Source organism: Panthera pardus, unplaced genomic scaffold (genome assembly GCF_024362965.1).
Source record: "Panthera pardus isolate Hobbes unplaced genomic scaffold, ASM2436296v1 HiC_scaffold_12, whole genome shotgun sequence".
Lineage (NCBI taxonomy): Eukaryota > Metazoa > Chordata > Mammalia > Carnivora > Felidae > Panthera > Panthera pardus.
The window spans coordinates 57,744,638-57,760,026 of NW_026526677.1; the positions used below are offsets into that span (position 1 = coordinate 57,744,638).

At 38.3% G+C, this 15,389-nt stretch overlaps 2 protein-coding genes across 8 annotated transcripts in view; one reads left to right on the forward strand and one right to left on the reverse strand.

The window, feature by feature from the left end:
- C2CD3 (C2 domain containing 3 centriole elongation regulator) overlaps positions 1 to 7,210 on the reverse strand; it is a 144,331-nt gene extending 137,121 nt beyond the window's left edge. For all 6 annotated transcript variants that reach the window (XM_053900079.1, XM_019449792.2, XM_053900080.1 and 3 more), the window contains exons 1-2: positions 6,953 to 7,210; positions 2,615 to 2,884 (exon numbers count right to left, since the gene is read on the reverse strand). In XM_053900079.1, coding sequence (XP_053756054.1) covers positions 2,615 to 2,884; positions 6,953 to 7,007 — 325 coding nt within the window. In that variant the 5' untranslated portion in view covers positions 7,008 to 7,210. The remainder of the gene's footprint in view (positions 1 to 2,614; positions 2,885 to 6,952) is intronic.
- Positions 7,211 to 7,459: 249 nt separating this feature from the next.
- PPME1 (protein phosphatase methylesterase 1) overlaps positions 7,460 to 15,389 on the forward strand; it is an 88,044-nt gene continuing 80,114 nt past the window's right edge. Inside the window, exon 1 of one of the 2 annotated variants that reach the window (XM_019449793.2) lies at positions 7,460 to 7,729. In XM_019449793.2, the coding sequence (XP_019305338.1) occupies positions 7,629 to 7,729 (101 nt within the window). In that variant the 5' untranslated portion in view covers positions 7,460 to 7,628. The remainder of the gene's footprint in view (positions 7,730 to 15,389) is intronic. The other variant, XM_019449794.2, reaches the window with a different exon arrangement.

Genomic DNA, 15,389 nt, shown 5'->3' on the forward strand with positions numbered 1-15,389 from the left:
CCATCACTTACAAGGTTCACCTCATCCAACTACTATTCAAATCCTACCTTCAACAAAGCTTCTTTCTTTTTTTTTTCAATATATGAAATTTATTGTCAAATTGGTTTCCATACAACACCCAGTGCTCATCCCAAAAGGTGCCCTCAGTTTGTTCTCAGTTTTTAAGAGTCTCTTATGCTTTGGCTCTCTCCCACTCTAACCTCTTTTTTTTAACAAAGCTTCTTTCTTAACTAGATTTATAAAATTTTATTATTGGCTCATTTGGTGGTTAACTCCTTCAATTTAATAAGGGGAAAATTAAGGCACAGGAAGATTAAATGCTTGCTTAAATTCAAACAGCTAGTTAGTACACAACAGAAGTAGGATTCTGGTTTCCTGAGAACTTATGATAGTGAGTTCTTAAGTTATGATTCTCAAGTTCCTATGATAATATTATGGAATATTCATTTAGTACTTACTATATGCACCAAGTAATCAGACATTTAATTACTTATTGTTTGCCACTGGTCACTACTATTTCATATGTACCAGTTTTGTTTTTTTCAACTGATCCTTTTGACCAGAGATTACGTCTAAAGCTTCTGTATTCCCTACAGTGCCAAAAACTTTACATTTTTACAAGACTCACACCTACAATGTGCCAGGTACTGGACCAATCAGTTCACAAAAATTTTTTTATTTAACCTTTTCAATAATTCCTGCCGGTAAGTGCTATTATCCTCATTTAACTAATAGGACACTGAGGCTCCAAGATCTTAAGGAACATCTCAGCATTGTACAGCCATCCAATCCTGAAGCCAGAGTTCCAATTCAAGACTGACTTCAAAGCCCTTGTTCTTCTCATTCAACCAGGCTCTTCATGAAAAAACAAAGTGAAAGGGCAGCTATCTGATGCCACTTTTAACAGATGAGGGAAAGGGGGATCAGAAATGGGAAGGGACTTTCCCCAAATCCCACAGCTGATAACACCAATCTAAAGTTCAAATGTCAGGTCTAATGCATTCTTTATCATACTGCAGGATGCTCAAATAAATGTGTGATTTGCTATCATATTAATAGATATTTTCTCTCTTACTGAAAACATTTTTTTAATGTTTATTTATTTATTTTGAGAGAGAGATCTGGTGAGCAAGCAGGGGAGGGGCAGGGTCGGTGGGGAGAGAGAGAGAGACAGAGAGAGAGAGGGAATCCCAACAGGCTCCGTGCTGTTAGTGCAGAGCCCTACACAAGGCTCGATCTCACAAATGGTGAGATCATGACCTTAGCCAAAATCTACAGTCAGACGCTTAACTGACTGAGCCAGCCAGGCACCTCTCTTACTAAAGAATTTTTAACCACTCTTCATTTGTTAAATTAGGCTTATAGTACCCAGATTATTTGTGAGTATCCTATAACAGTACTTAACATTTCCTACCTAGTATTGTAACTAAACTACTCTGTGAATTTAGTTAGAATTAGATACCATTCTGATTAAATTGACTCATTTTTGTAATTCCCCACAGTGCCTAGCACAATGTCTAGCATATGCTAAGAGTTCAATATATATCTTTAGAATGACCAAATGTTTTGTTCTTTATATTGTGATATTTTCAAAAAAATTTTAATAGAATATAAGCTTCTTAGGGACAAGTTAACCTTTAATTAACCTCTGATTCTCCAGTATTCTTAGCCCAACAATGTTTACATGATACCTGATTTTTTTTTTTACTTGAAACGGATTGATTTGATAAATAACCCACCATCCAAAATGTGTTTATGGGAAAGCCTGACCTGAATACAGAAATAACATAGTAGATTTAGAATGCTTTCTTTGAACAGAAATGAAGAAATCTTGTCTCCTGGTTTCTTGTAATGGGACCCCTTCTTGGGGTGGGTTAGTCAGTTAAGTGTCTGACTCTTGATTTCAGCTCAGGTCATGATCTCACAGTTCATGGGATTGGGCCTTATGTTATACTCTGTGCTGTTAGCACAGAGTCTGCTTGGGATTCTCTCTCCCTCTCTCTCTTTGCCCCTCCCCTGCTCATGGGTGCGCTCTCTCTCTCTCTCTCTCAAAAATAAATATTAAAAAGGGATCCTTCCCTTCCATGAAAACCTATATTACTAGTTCATTAAACCACTCACTTACCATGTATTATCTTGTACTTTTAGTAAAGTTTATACATAGACATATCTATCTATCTATCTATCTATCTATCTATCTATCCCTTTCTTCCTTTAACATGAGTCCCAGAGCAGAGACTACAGTTACTACTAAAGAAGCATGGGGTAGTGAAAAGTGCATGAGTTTTGGCATCAGACCGAAACTGGTTCAAATCCTAGTTTTGCCACTTATCAACTATGTAACCTTAGAGAGTATTCATTTTATCTTTACACCTCAGTTTCATTGCCTATAAAACACAGGAAATATTTTTCTTGTAGGGTTATTAAGGATTAGAAACAATATGTATCAACTGCTGGCACATAGTATACTCTCAATAAATGGCGGCTATTATAAAACTTCTTTCACTTAATAATTAACAATGCCATAGATACTATGTACACGATAATACCCTTTGCTAACAACATAACATACATTTATTAGGCCTGAAGCTGAAATGATAAGACAAAAACATACCAGTTAGATAAGAGGTAAACTGCTTTGGACCACAGCGAACAGCATAACGTGTAGTTGTTCTGACAGCTTTTGGTTCAGTCTGCAATGCGTCCCTGGGACAAAAAAGGGTTCCATCTGATGTTTCTCCCCACCATCTCACTCGGACAAGTACACAAGTGGGAGGCTTTGCAATCTTCCATATGACTTTATTAACAGTAAGTCTCAGAAAGCAGCGTAGCTGGCCTTCAACCAGAGGTGGAAGGCTTGTAGATGGAGAAATGTCACTCAAACCTGTGGAGGAATCCAAAAACACTAAGTCAAAATTCAGACTAAATATAGAAACATATAATCTGCTTTTTGAATGAGAACACACACAAATATTAGTCTCTACCAGGAGAACATTTATCCTATAAAGAGCAAACCAAACCACAGAATAACTTACCGAGTCACTTAAGCCACCTTTTTTTTTTTTTAAGTTTATTTTATTTTGAGAGAGAGAGAGAGAGAGAGAGAATGAGAGGGAGCATACACATGAGGGGGGCAGAGAGAATCCCAAACAGGCTCCACAACATCAGCGTGGAGCCTGAGATAGGGCTCCAACTCACAAACCATGAAATCATGACCTGAGCCAAAATCAAGAGTTGGACTTGACATTCAATTGACTGAGCCACCCAGGCACCCCCACCTAAACCACTTTGATAACTAATTCATATTCAGGGTCTGATTCAAGTTATTGTAAGTAAAGAACATAATACCAGCTTAAAACATGTGAAAACAAACTCCTCTTTAATTGAAAGCTATCATTTCATGCAAATTAAAACCACAATGAGATATCACCTTTCACCTGTCAGAATGGCTAGAATCAAAACGACAAGAAATAACAAGTGTTGGCCAGGATGTGGAGGAAAAAGAACCCTCATGAACCACTGGGAGGAATGTAAATTAGTGTAGCCACTATGGAAAATAATACAGAGGTTCCTTAAAAAATTAAAAATAGGGGCTCCTGGTTGGCTCAGTTGGTTAAGAACCTGAGTCTTGATTTCGGCTCAGGTCATGATTTCATAATCTCTGCGCTGTCAGCAGAGCCTACTTGGGATTCTCTCTCTGCCCCTCCCCAGTTTATGCATGAGTGCTCTCTCTCAAAAGAAATTAAGAAACAATTAAAAATTTAGAAAAAATTAAAAATAGAAATACCATATGACTCAGTAATTCCACTACTGGGTATTTACCCCCCAAATTCAAACACTAACGAGAAAAGATATATCCACCCCTATGTTTATTGCAGCATTATTTACACTAGCCAAGGTGTGGAAGCAACCCAAGTGTCCACTGATAGATGAATGGATAAAGAAGAGGTGGTACACGTACACAATGGGTTATTACTCAGCCATAAAAAAGGACAAAGGGGCGCTTGGGTATCTCAGTCAGTTAAGTGGCCACCAGATCATGATCAGGTCATGATCAGGTCATGATCACGCAGTTCGTGAGTTTGAGCCCCATGTCAGGCTCTGTGCTGACAGCTCAGAGCCTGGAGTCTGCTTCAGATTCTGTGTCTCCCGCTCTCTTTCTGTCCCTCCCTCGCTTGCACTGTCTCTCTCAAAATAAATAAATATTAAGAAAAAAAAAAGAATGAAATCTTGCCTTTGAGACCACTCAGATGGTCCTACAGAGTATTATGCTTAAGTAAAATAAGACAAAGAAAGACAAATTCACTTACATGTGGAATCTTAAAAAATAGCAGAAACAGATCCCGAAATACAAAGGAAAAACAGGCGGTCACCAGTGGGGACAGGGGAAGGGGGATGGGCAAAATAGATGAAGGGAGATGGGAGACACACACTTCCAAGTATGGAATGAATAAATCATAGGGATAAAAGGTACAGCATAAGGAATATAGTCAATGGTATTGTAATAGCGTTGTATGGGGATAGATAACAGTTATGCTTGTGGTAAGCACAGTATAACATATAGACTTGTGGAATCACTGTTGTATACCTGAAACTAGCATAACATTGTGTGCAACTATACCTCAATAAAAAAAAGATACCATTTTAAAAATACAAACGTAATGATACAGTAGATAGGTTTTTAAAATCTCAGAAGTAGTTGAAATTTTTCTCCCAAGTACTGTTGTTTATTGTTGCAAAGTTCAGGTTTTAAGATATGTTAGCTCTACCTCTCTTACTTTAAAACCATCACTAAACATGAAACAGCAATAACTCCTCCCTTCATTCAATGCTCAAATGATTAAGCGTTTCAATAAAGACCACCTTAAATTTTGTATTTTCTTTCCGGCCAACATCATTCAGTCATTGAAGACAGACACTATCATCTTCAGATTCTGCCATTATTTTTTACTCCAGCACTGGGCTCATAATATTCATTGGCTTTTATAATATTTATTGGCTTCTGATTTCAGACAGATAATAAATGTAAACAAGGCATTTAATTATGACTTTCTATAAAACTTTCCTTTAATGACCCTGATGGTCTTCCATTCATAGTTATCTCCTAACCATGATTTAGAAGAAATTTAAGAAACTATTCCTTTATATCTATACAATAGAATATTATTCAGCCATAAAAAAGAATGAAATCTTGCCATCTGCAACAACATGGATGGAGTTAGAGAGTATAATGCTAAGCAAAATAAGTCAGAGAAAGACAAATACCATATGATTTCACTCATGTGGAGTTTAAGAAACAAAACAAATGAACAAAGGAGGAAAAAAAAAAAGAGAAACAAACCAAGAAACAGACTTAACTGTAGAGAACAAATTGATGGTTACCAGAGGAGAGGTGGGGGAGCGGTGGGTGGGTGAAATAGGTAATGGGTATTAAAGAGCACACTTATGATGAACACTGAGTAATGCATAGAATTGTTGAATCGTTATACTGTATATCTGAAACTAATATAACGCTGTATGTTAACTATACTGGAATTAAATTAAAAACTTAAAAAAAAAAAAGAAACCATTCCTATATTACACACACCTTCCTATTCCTCTTTTCCCTCAGAGAGTGGTCATGCCTAACAAGAAAATATACTGGAGTATATCAGATCAAGAAATCTATATAAAAGTTTTTGGATTTCTAAAGCGAACACCTTCTCTGCTCTCTACAGCTGAAAAAGACCCACCATAATCTTTACATATAAGTAGTTTCAATATAAAAATAATACACAGGTGTGTATATGAGCATTACTGCATATATAGATGGTATAGCAAGAAGGGCATTCTTATGTTATTTCAATTTTTATTTTCCTCCTATCAACCAAATATGCTTGACTGTTTGACATAGGGAGCACTAGCATTGAATACATCTGTGCTTCTATTTCATATCCTCCCATCATTCTTTGCAGGAAAAGTCACTGCCTCAAAACTGCCTTAGTTATCTTTAAAAAGCTTGGATGAGATACGTTCTCAGACAGTAGGTTGAGTCCTCAATCTAAAGACCTTCTCTTGCTACACACTCTTTCATCCTCTCAGATCCTTCAAAGATCCTCATGCCTTCACCTGCACTCTACCTCACCTTGTCACTCCCCACTTTCTTTTTCTCTCCTCCACAACTATCTTTCCCAACTCCTGCCTGTAGCCCTTCATACTTCATGACTGTCTTATGTTTGTTTGGCTCATTCAACTAACATTTACAGTAATGCATACAACATGATCTTTGCCAATTAGAATTACTGACATACCACCTCTCCAACTTATGTTTCTTTCAGTACGTGTGGAACTCCAAAGCTATATACCCTCCCACACACAGACACACACACATTTAACTTTGCTATCAAAAGTACTCCTAGGTCACAGGGATGTAAAAGTACAGCACAGTGAACTACAGTTAATAGTGCACTGTATATTTGAAAGTTGCTAAAAGAGTACATCTTAAAAGTTTTCATGACATGAAAAAAACTTTTAGTAAGTATGTACGGTGATGGATGCTAACTAGACGTACTGTTTGATCACTTCGCAAATATACGGGAATATCTAAACAATTGTACAACTTGAAGCTAAGATAATGTTACATGTCAATTACACCTCCCTTTAAAAAGTTTTTTTAAAATCCTGGAATTTTTTTATTTCCTTTCTTTAGAAGCGTCCTGCCTGCACCCTTTTAGCCCTCACCTCGCCCCATTTATTAGTCCGCTTTGACCCCCTACTTCAGTACCTATTTCCTTCCCTTTCGCTGGAGGGGTAACTGCCCTCTCTAACCTTCAGATTCCTTGGTTATTTCCCCCTTCCTACTTCTCTCCCTCCCTTTTTACAGGCGGGTGGGGGAGTCTCCCTGGAATTCTCTACACCTTGCTCCCAACTCCACCTTATTATTCTTTCCTCAACCTTTGGTCTCTCAGGTTACCTCTCTTCTTGCGGCCACGGGCTCCGACAGGCCCCTGGCCTTTTCTTTGTTTCATGACGAGCCAGAGCTTTTCTTCACCAACTGAACTCCGGCTCCAGCACCCAAGCCGTAACCTCCCGCCATCCCTTCCCGAGGCGCCTGCGTTCCCCGGCAACCGGAGCCGCTGGGCAGCCTGGGAAGCAGGAAGAAAAAGCTCTTCCTCTTAACCGTCTGAAAGGAGCGGCGAAAAGGAAAGGCGCCAAAGCCTTCTTCCCGCAAATAGACTACAACACCCAGGATGCTTTGCTACACTACCTCTACGAGGTTGACAGCTGTCGCCTTCAGCTGCGCAAGCGCAAAGGGATATGCCCTTTGAGGACTTCATTGCCCAGGATGCATTGCCTTTAGGAGCGCTTGTCTTTCCGGCGAGGGTCGATGAGTTCTCTGTTGGTCTGAGAGATCCGTAGACTCCGTTACCCAGCTTTCTTTGTGAACGGCTGTTGCGTACTTCCGGTGGAATCGCCGAGGAGAGGGGGTGGAGTTTACGGAGCCGGTGGGCGGTGGGCGGTGCTGCCGGTAGCTGGGTGCTGTCCAAAGGCACTGGGCGTCGCTAGGGGAGCGAGCTGTGACCGGTTGGGCCGCGCTTAGCGTGGGACGAAGCTCCGGCTACTGTTTGACTACCTGAGGCCTCCACTTCATGTCGGCCCTAGAGAAGAGCATGCACCTCGGCCGCCTGCCCTCTCGCCCACCTCTACCCGGCAGCGGGGGCAGCCAGAGCGGAGCCAAGATGCGAATGGGGTACGTGACCCATACCCCGTCTCCCTAGAGGCCAGGCGCCGGCCATTGGAGAATGGTGTCTCTGGGCGTTTAGAGTGGCACGGTAGGGGAGGCTAAGGATGAGAGAGAATGTTGGCGGCGGCCTGGAGACGTTTAGATGGTGTTGAACGTAGATTTGGGAACTAGGGGAGGCGCCAAGTCAATGGAAATTGGAGGACAAATAGTATTGAAGGAAGGAGGGAATGAGGCAAAGATTGAGGCAGCTGAGAGGGTAATTTAAGAGATGTAGGAGGCACCTCCAGAAGAAGGGATGGATGAGGTTTGAGGAAAGGTGGTAGAGGTGAGAAAAGTCGGGGAATAGCTGCCAGGGAAGGTTGAGGAAAATGGGGAATGACTGACAGAAAAGTTGAGGGAATTTAGGAGAACAACTAGGGAAAGATTTGGAAGTAGTAAGAAGACGGAAAGAACTAGATACTAGAAAAGCTGAGGGAAGTGGGAACACCTGAGGCAGGATTGGAGAAGGAAAGAGAACTAGGGAGCAGAAGGTTCTAGAGAGTGTCCTTGGAGGTGTAAGAGGAAGATTCAGGGAGTGAGGGGTTGATTAGATTAGATCTTTTAAGGGAGAATTGAGAAAGCCTGAGAACGGGACTAAGGAAAGATGGGGAATATAGCCAATTAGACTGTTAAGAGCAATGGGAATGTTCTGAGAAGTGAGGGTAGGGAGTAAGGGTAGGAGTGATGAGCTGAGAGAATGACCATGGGCTCTAGAGATGGAGAAATGACTGGGAACGGGGTTTCGTGAATGGAAGTGCTGTAGATATAGTCTGGGAAGCTTAAAGAGGAAATTTGGGCAGTTGATTTTTGCCAGGCAAATAAGTCTGATGGAAGCTATGTACTGGTTTGATAAGACTCAGAATTAATGAAGCATTGAGAATAGCTGCTTATAATATTTTGGGGAAATCCATTTACTGGGAAGGCAGGAGCTGTGTTGAAGGGATAGTTTTGGGGAATTTTAGGTTGTTGAATGGCTTGTGTAGGTTTAGGGGGTACCTTAGGTATAAGAGAGGATGAGTTGAACATGGGAGAGGTAATTACTGGAAAGTAGAGACAATTGAGTAGGCAGTTGGTTTTCAGGGGTATTTGTGGTATCAAATAGTGTTCTGCAGACTAGTGACTACAGAGAAAAGGGGTAGAAAGAATGAATAGGTACGAGGTAGCCAACAGGGTGTGTTTGGGATTCTAGAAATGGGTTGATAGATATACTGGGAATAAAAACTAGAGAAGAGGAATCTTAGGTTCTAAAGAAGTAATATGTACAAAAACTGATCAAAAAGGAGATGAGGACAGTAGATGCATAACTGTGAAAGTAGGTCCTTGGAATAAAGAGAAAGGAGAATCCTATAAATTAAAACAGTGGGATAGAGAGGTGGTGAGAATTGGGGGTGGTGGTTGAAACAAACAGGGAAGGAAACTAAGAATTGAAGTGGAGACCTGACTATGATGCACAGTAGAAAAGTGAGAAAACCTCGACAGAAGATAGGTAGTTGATGCATAATAGACAGAGGTGGTAGAAAGCCTCGTAGAAGGTAAGATGGATATTGTTTTGGCGTTAAAAGACAGAAAAGTAAGACTGTAACATGAATAAGGAGGATGTGGAAACTGATCCATGACAGATTATTTGGGAAAATTTACCTGGAGTATAAAATCAATGTAACATTTATCATTGGTATATATGTCTTAGTGCCTTTTTTAATCTAAAATTTGGTCCTTTAGTACACAAACCCTCTTCTGTAAAAATATATAAAAATATTAGGTTTTTAATAACTATACATGCTGTAGATAAATTTAGAGGTCAGCCTCTCACTTTGTTAAAACAAATTCTCTGAAGGTGAAAAACTGAAGAAAAACAGTAAAAGAAAATAAAGGGAAAACTTGGTGATTAGAAGATTGTATAATTGTTAGTAACTTACCCTCTTTATTTTTTAAGTTTATTTATCTTGAGAGAAAGAGCACAAGCAGGAGAGGGGCAGAGAGGGGAAGAGAAGATCCCCAGCAGGCTCTGCACTGTCAGCCTGGAGCCCAGTGTGGGGCTCCAACTCATGGACTGTGAGGTCATGACATGAGCCGAGATGTTTAACCGACTGAACACCCAGGCACTCCAACTTACCCTCTTTAAATAGATGCTTTGGTCTTCTTTGTTAACTGCTTGTTCTGGGAAATAAACTTATTTAGGAAGATGCTTCTTTATAATATTATGAAGAGAAGAGCATGTGTTGGTGAATTTTATGTGCTCCTCAGGTGGCTTGTTTTCCTATATTTTTCTTTTCTATTTCCTTATTGAAACATAGGCAGGCCTCAGCCGAGTCTAAAATTAGTGGTAATATACTCTCTCCCTGTGCTAAAAAGAGAGCTTTGAAATGGTTTCACTGTATAGTTGAGGAAACGATTCAGAGAATTCTGTATTCTGTAGGTAAACGTAGAGGCAGGAGATAATATTTTTTGTGAATAAGAAAACAAACTCAGGGTGCCTGGGTGGCTCAGTTGGTTAAGTGTCTGACTTCAGCTCAGGTCCTGATCTTAGGGTTCATGAGTTTGAGCCCTGCATTGGGCTCTGTGCTGACAGCTCAGAGCTTGGAGCCTGTTTTGAATTCTGTGTCTCCCTCTCTCTCTGCCCCTCCCCCTCTTTCTGCTCCTCTCCAACTCACACTTTGTCTCTTTTTCTCTCAAAAAAAAAAAAAAAAAATTAGAAAAAGAAAACAAATTCAATTCTTCTTCATACTAAGGCAGTAGAAGCCTAGTGGTAGGGCCAGTAAAGACTGAGACTTGAGTCTCTGAGACCCATTATGTTTTTTTGGATTCATAGTTGTTATCCTGGCAATACTTAATTTGAGTTGTGTTTCTTATTTCATTGCAAATACTCTAGGATTCAGTCTTTCTTTTTTCTCAGGTTTGATTTATGAAGTCTCACTTCTATCAATTTTAAAGCATTCTTCTTTATTTCTTCTTCTATTCATTCATTTGCATTTTTCTTATGTACCCATCTTTTTCCATTCTCTCATCTATCTCTTAATTTTAGGTTGGACCTGTTCATTTGACAGTCTCTTATATGACTTACTTTTTCAACAGTTTTTCATAATCTCTTGCCTTTAATTTCACTAAACCTTGTTTAGAGGTATTCATATATTCAGGGTGGTTTTGAGTTTGTGGTTTTTCTTGAGTTCCCATAATGTAGTTTTTCAAATTAGACTTAGTAATTCCAGAGTATCACTAGGTAATGTAAAAACAGCAAGTACTTTTTTTTCAAGTAGGTACCTTGTGAAAGTCATTGTAGTAATAGCTTTATGTATATTACTTTATTATTTTTTGTATGTTATTTTATTTAATCTGTTCACAACCTTGCAAGGTATATATTTCTCTGCGTTTATAAGTCAGGAAACTCAGACTTGAGATTAACAGTCACCCAACTAGTATGTGGCAGAACCAGGGTTTAATCTAGGTTTAGTCTCTAGAATCTATTCCCTTTTCAGAACACCAACAGTTTTTCTTGGGTAAGCCCTGAAATCCTGGTTTCATTGTTCCTTGATAGAAGCCAGTAGATGATGCCAAAAAACAGTGGTTTTGAACTTTTTTATTAAAGATTTTGGAGCTACTCTGATTTGGGATCCCTACTTGCAACTGGTAGTTTAGTCTGTTAGAGTTGCCCATAACAAAAAATGCCATAGACTGGGTGGCTTATAAACAACAGAAATGTATGATAGTTCTGGAGGCTGGGAAGTCCAAGATCAAGGTGCCGGCAGATTCTGTATCCAGTGGGGACTGTTTATTGGTTTATAGATGGCATTTTTCTTGCTGTGTCTTCACATGGCAGAAGGGGGAAGGAAGCTCTGTGGCATCTCTTTTATGAGGGCACTAATCCCATTCATGAAGGCTGTACTCTCATGACCTCATCACCTCTCAAGGCCCCATATCCAAATACCATCACATTGGATGTTAGGATTTAACATGAATCTGGGTTTGGAGGGGGGAGCGGGACGCAAATGTTTAGTCTGCCGCATCTGCTGTGCTTGAGAGGAGTATGTTTTGAAAATCACTGCTTTAGTACATTCTGTTACCATTAGAGAGACTATAGATTATTAAAACCATTCATTTTTCAACACAGTTTTGGTTTACCAATAGTACTATATTTCTGTAATTATCTCTTAACAGTTCTACAGTACTTTAACTGGAAGGTATATATTAGTGCCTTTTTGTATTATTTTATGAGGTAAATTAGGGCAAGGGGTAATATTTTCTCTTAATGAGAAAATTCGAATGTTCTTTGACTTGCCTAAAAAAACAGAATCATCAAATGGCAGAAACAAGATTCAAACCTAGACTTTGGGTTTTTAGTCCATTCTTGTTCTTGTTTTACTTTTAGTTCTTGTTATAACTTGGTGTAGAAATTGTTGTCTTTAAAGTGATAAGGAGATCTGAGTTTGAAGCTCAGCTTAAGTATTTACTTTGGTCAAGTCATTTAACCTCTTCTAGTCTTTTTTTGCTTTTTTTTCCTTTTAATCTCTGCTTACTTTAGAGTGCTATGAGAATGAGATAATACATGAAAAGCACTTATGCTTCCTGACATAAGCTCTTACAGAATAACTAGTAAATTATTTTATATTGAAAACCATGAGAAAGGCTTCTTCTTTATGAAAACTGTGAGAAAGGCTTCTTTATGAAGTAGAAGCTCTTTTTTGAATTTTTTGTAATATCACTTTTTCCCCTTAAGCATTCTATTAATCTGTATCTGATTAGATAGTCCTTCGTTCAACTTCTTAAATTTATAATGAATATCAGGCCTCCTGGGAAAGCTTTAAGGAGCCATTCGAACAAATGGGGAAATAAAGGACAAAGCTTGCTCAAGCTCACATACTGAGTTGCAAATTCTAGTATTTCTGTTTTTGTTAATTAATTTTTTTAAAAAAATTAAAATTCATATGCCATACAATTCACCCTTTTACAAGTTTACCTACCATTCATTAGTTTTTAGTATATTCAGGGCTGTACAGTCATTGTCACTAATTCCAGAACATTTTCAGTATCCCATAAAGAAACTACTTACCTGCTACCGGTTACTTCTGCCTCCCCCAACCCCTGGGAACCACTGTTCTATTTTCTGTCTTCATGGATTTGCCTATTTTGGCATATAAATGAAATCATACAGTAAGGGGCCTTTAAAAAAAAAATTATTTTGAGAGAGAGCATGCACACGAGTGGGGGAAGGGTAAAGAGAGAGGGAGAGAGAATCCCAAGCAGGTGCTAAGCTTTCAACACAGAGCCCCAGGCAGGGCTGGATCTCACAAACTGTGAGATCATTACCTGAGGTGAAATCACGGGTCAGATGCTGAAATGACTGAGCCACCCAGGCACCCCAGTAAGTGCCTTTTGAGACTGGCTTTTTTTACTTTGTATAATGTTTTCAAGATTCATCCATGTTGTAGCATGTATCAATACACCATTTCTTTTTATTGTTGAATGATATTCTGTGTAGATACAGCAAATTTTACTTGTCAGTTGATGAACACTTTGAGTTTCCTTTTTTTTGTTTTGCTATTATGAATAATGCTGCTATGAACATTCACATATAAATCTTTGTATGGAAATGTGTTTGGATTTCCCTTTGGTAAACACCTAAGAATGGAATTGCTGTGTTGCATGGTAAGTTATGTTTAACTTTTTAAGAAACTGCCAAACTGTTTTCCAAAGTGGCTCTTTGAAGCTTTCTATGTATTCAGGATATTTCTAAGTGTTAAAAGTATTTTCCAAGTTGCTTTTTTACTTTGCTTATAATGTATTTTCTATATAAAAAGGTTTTTTTTTTTTATTTTAATGCACTCAAATCTATCTAGCATGTGCTGCTTCTAGATTTTGCATCACAGAAAGACATTTCCTTCACCCAGGTTATAAAGGAATTCATTTTTTTTTTTTTTCTAAAAAATGGTTCCATTTTTTTACATCCATTTTAAGTTAATCTTGATGTGCAAAGTGAGGAACAGATAGATCCAGTTTTATCTTTATCCACAGGTTTTCCAGTTGTAACACCATTTATTAAAACGTTCTTTTTCTATTATATGAATTTCACCTCAATAAAAATTAGTCATTTTCCCCATGGATTAAAATGATGTTTTTGTCAAATACCAAATTTTCACATAGATATGGATCTGTTTATTTTCTTTTTTATCCCATCGTCTTCCTATTTTTTTTAACGTTTTTTTAAAGTTTATTAATTTTGAGAGAAACAGAAAGTGTGCCATCAAGGGAGGGGCGGGGGGGAGGGGAAGAGAGAGAGAGAGAGAGAGAGAGAGAGAGAGATTGAATCCCAAGCAGGGATTCGAACCCACGAACCCTGAGATCATGACCTGAGCCAAACAAAGTCAAGAGTCCGGACACTTAAACAACTGAGCCACCCAGGCATCCTGGCCTGCTTTTTTATTTATGTGCCACTACTACCTGTTTAACTACAGAGTTATTATTAGTATGTTTTAGTAGATGGTAGAGGTAGCTTCTCCCTCATTCTTTTTTAAGATTTTCCTGGCTCCTTTTACTTGCTTATTCTTACAGACAAACTTTTTTTTTAAAGTATGGTTGACACACAATGTTATATTAGTTTCAGGTGTACCACATAGTGATTCCTCAAGTCTATACCCTGTGCTCACCATGAGTATTGCTACCATCCATCACCATACAATGCTGTTATAATACCATTGACTATAATTTCCTATGCTATACCTTTTATTCCCTGTGACTTATTCATTCCATATCTGGAAGCCTGTATCTCCCACTCCACTCACCCATTTTGCCCATCCCCCCATTTGCCGCCCTTCTGGCAACCATCAGTTCTTTGTATTTGTGGGTCTGTTTCTGCTTCTTGTTTGTTTATTCATTTGTTTTGTTTTTTAGATTCCACATATTAGTGAAATTATGTGGTATTTGTCTTTCTCTGTCTTACTTCTTTCACTTAGCGTAATACCCTGTAGGTCCATCCATGTTGTTGCAAATGGCAAGATCTCATTCTTTTTTATGGCTGAATAATATACAAATAAGCTTTCTAATCAACTAAACTAGTGCCAGAAAAAAAAACCCGTATAGTATTTTTATTAAGATTACATTAAATATGTAAATTAACGCAAAGTAAACATTTTTATGATGTTGAGTCTTTGAGGAAATATGATGTCTTTCAGTGTGTATTAATCCCTTTTGAAGGAAAAATATTTCAGATCCCAAGTATTGGCCTAAGTTCATCTAATGTAGTATCACTTAATTATGTACAAAATAAACTAGGGATAAATTCCTTATGTGTAAGTAAATTCCATTTTATTATAGAATTATAAAACTCAGTAGATTTGTTTTTAAAATACAGTCCTACAAAACTTCCCAAATTCAAGTTAGCAATATTACATTAATGTGAAATAATCTTATTAGCTGTTAACAGTTTATTGTGCTTTAAACCAAAAGGATATTTATTATTAATAGGAAGTTCTAGCATTGATTCAGTCATTCAATGATATCAGTAAGGACCCTGTGCATCCTTAATTTTGCCATCTTACTAATGTTGGATTTTCCTTCTCTTGTCACCTTTTGGTTGCAAGATGGTTGCTGCAACTCTACTTTCATCTTACCTTTATTCCATCTTTCCAAATAAAAG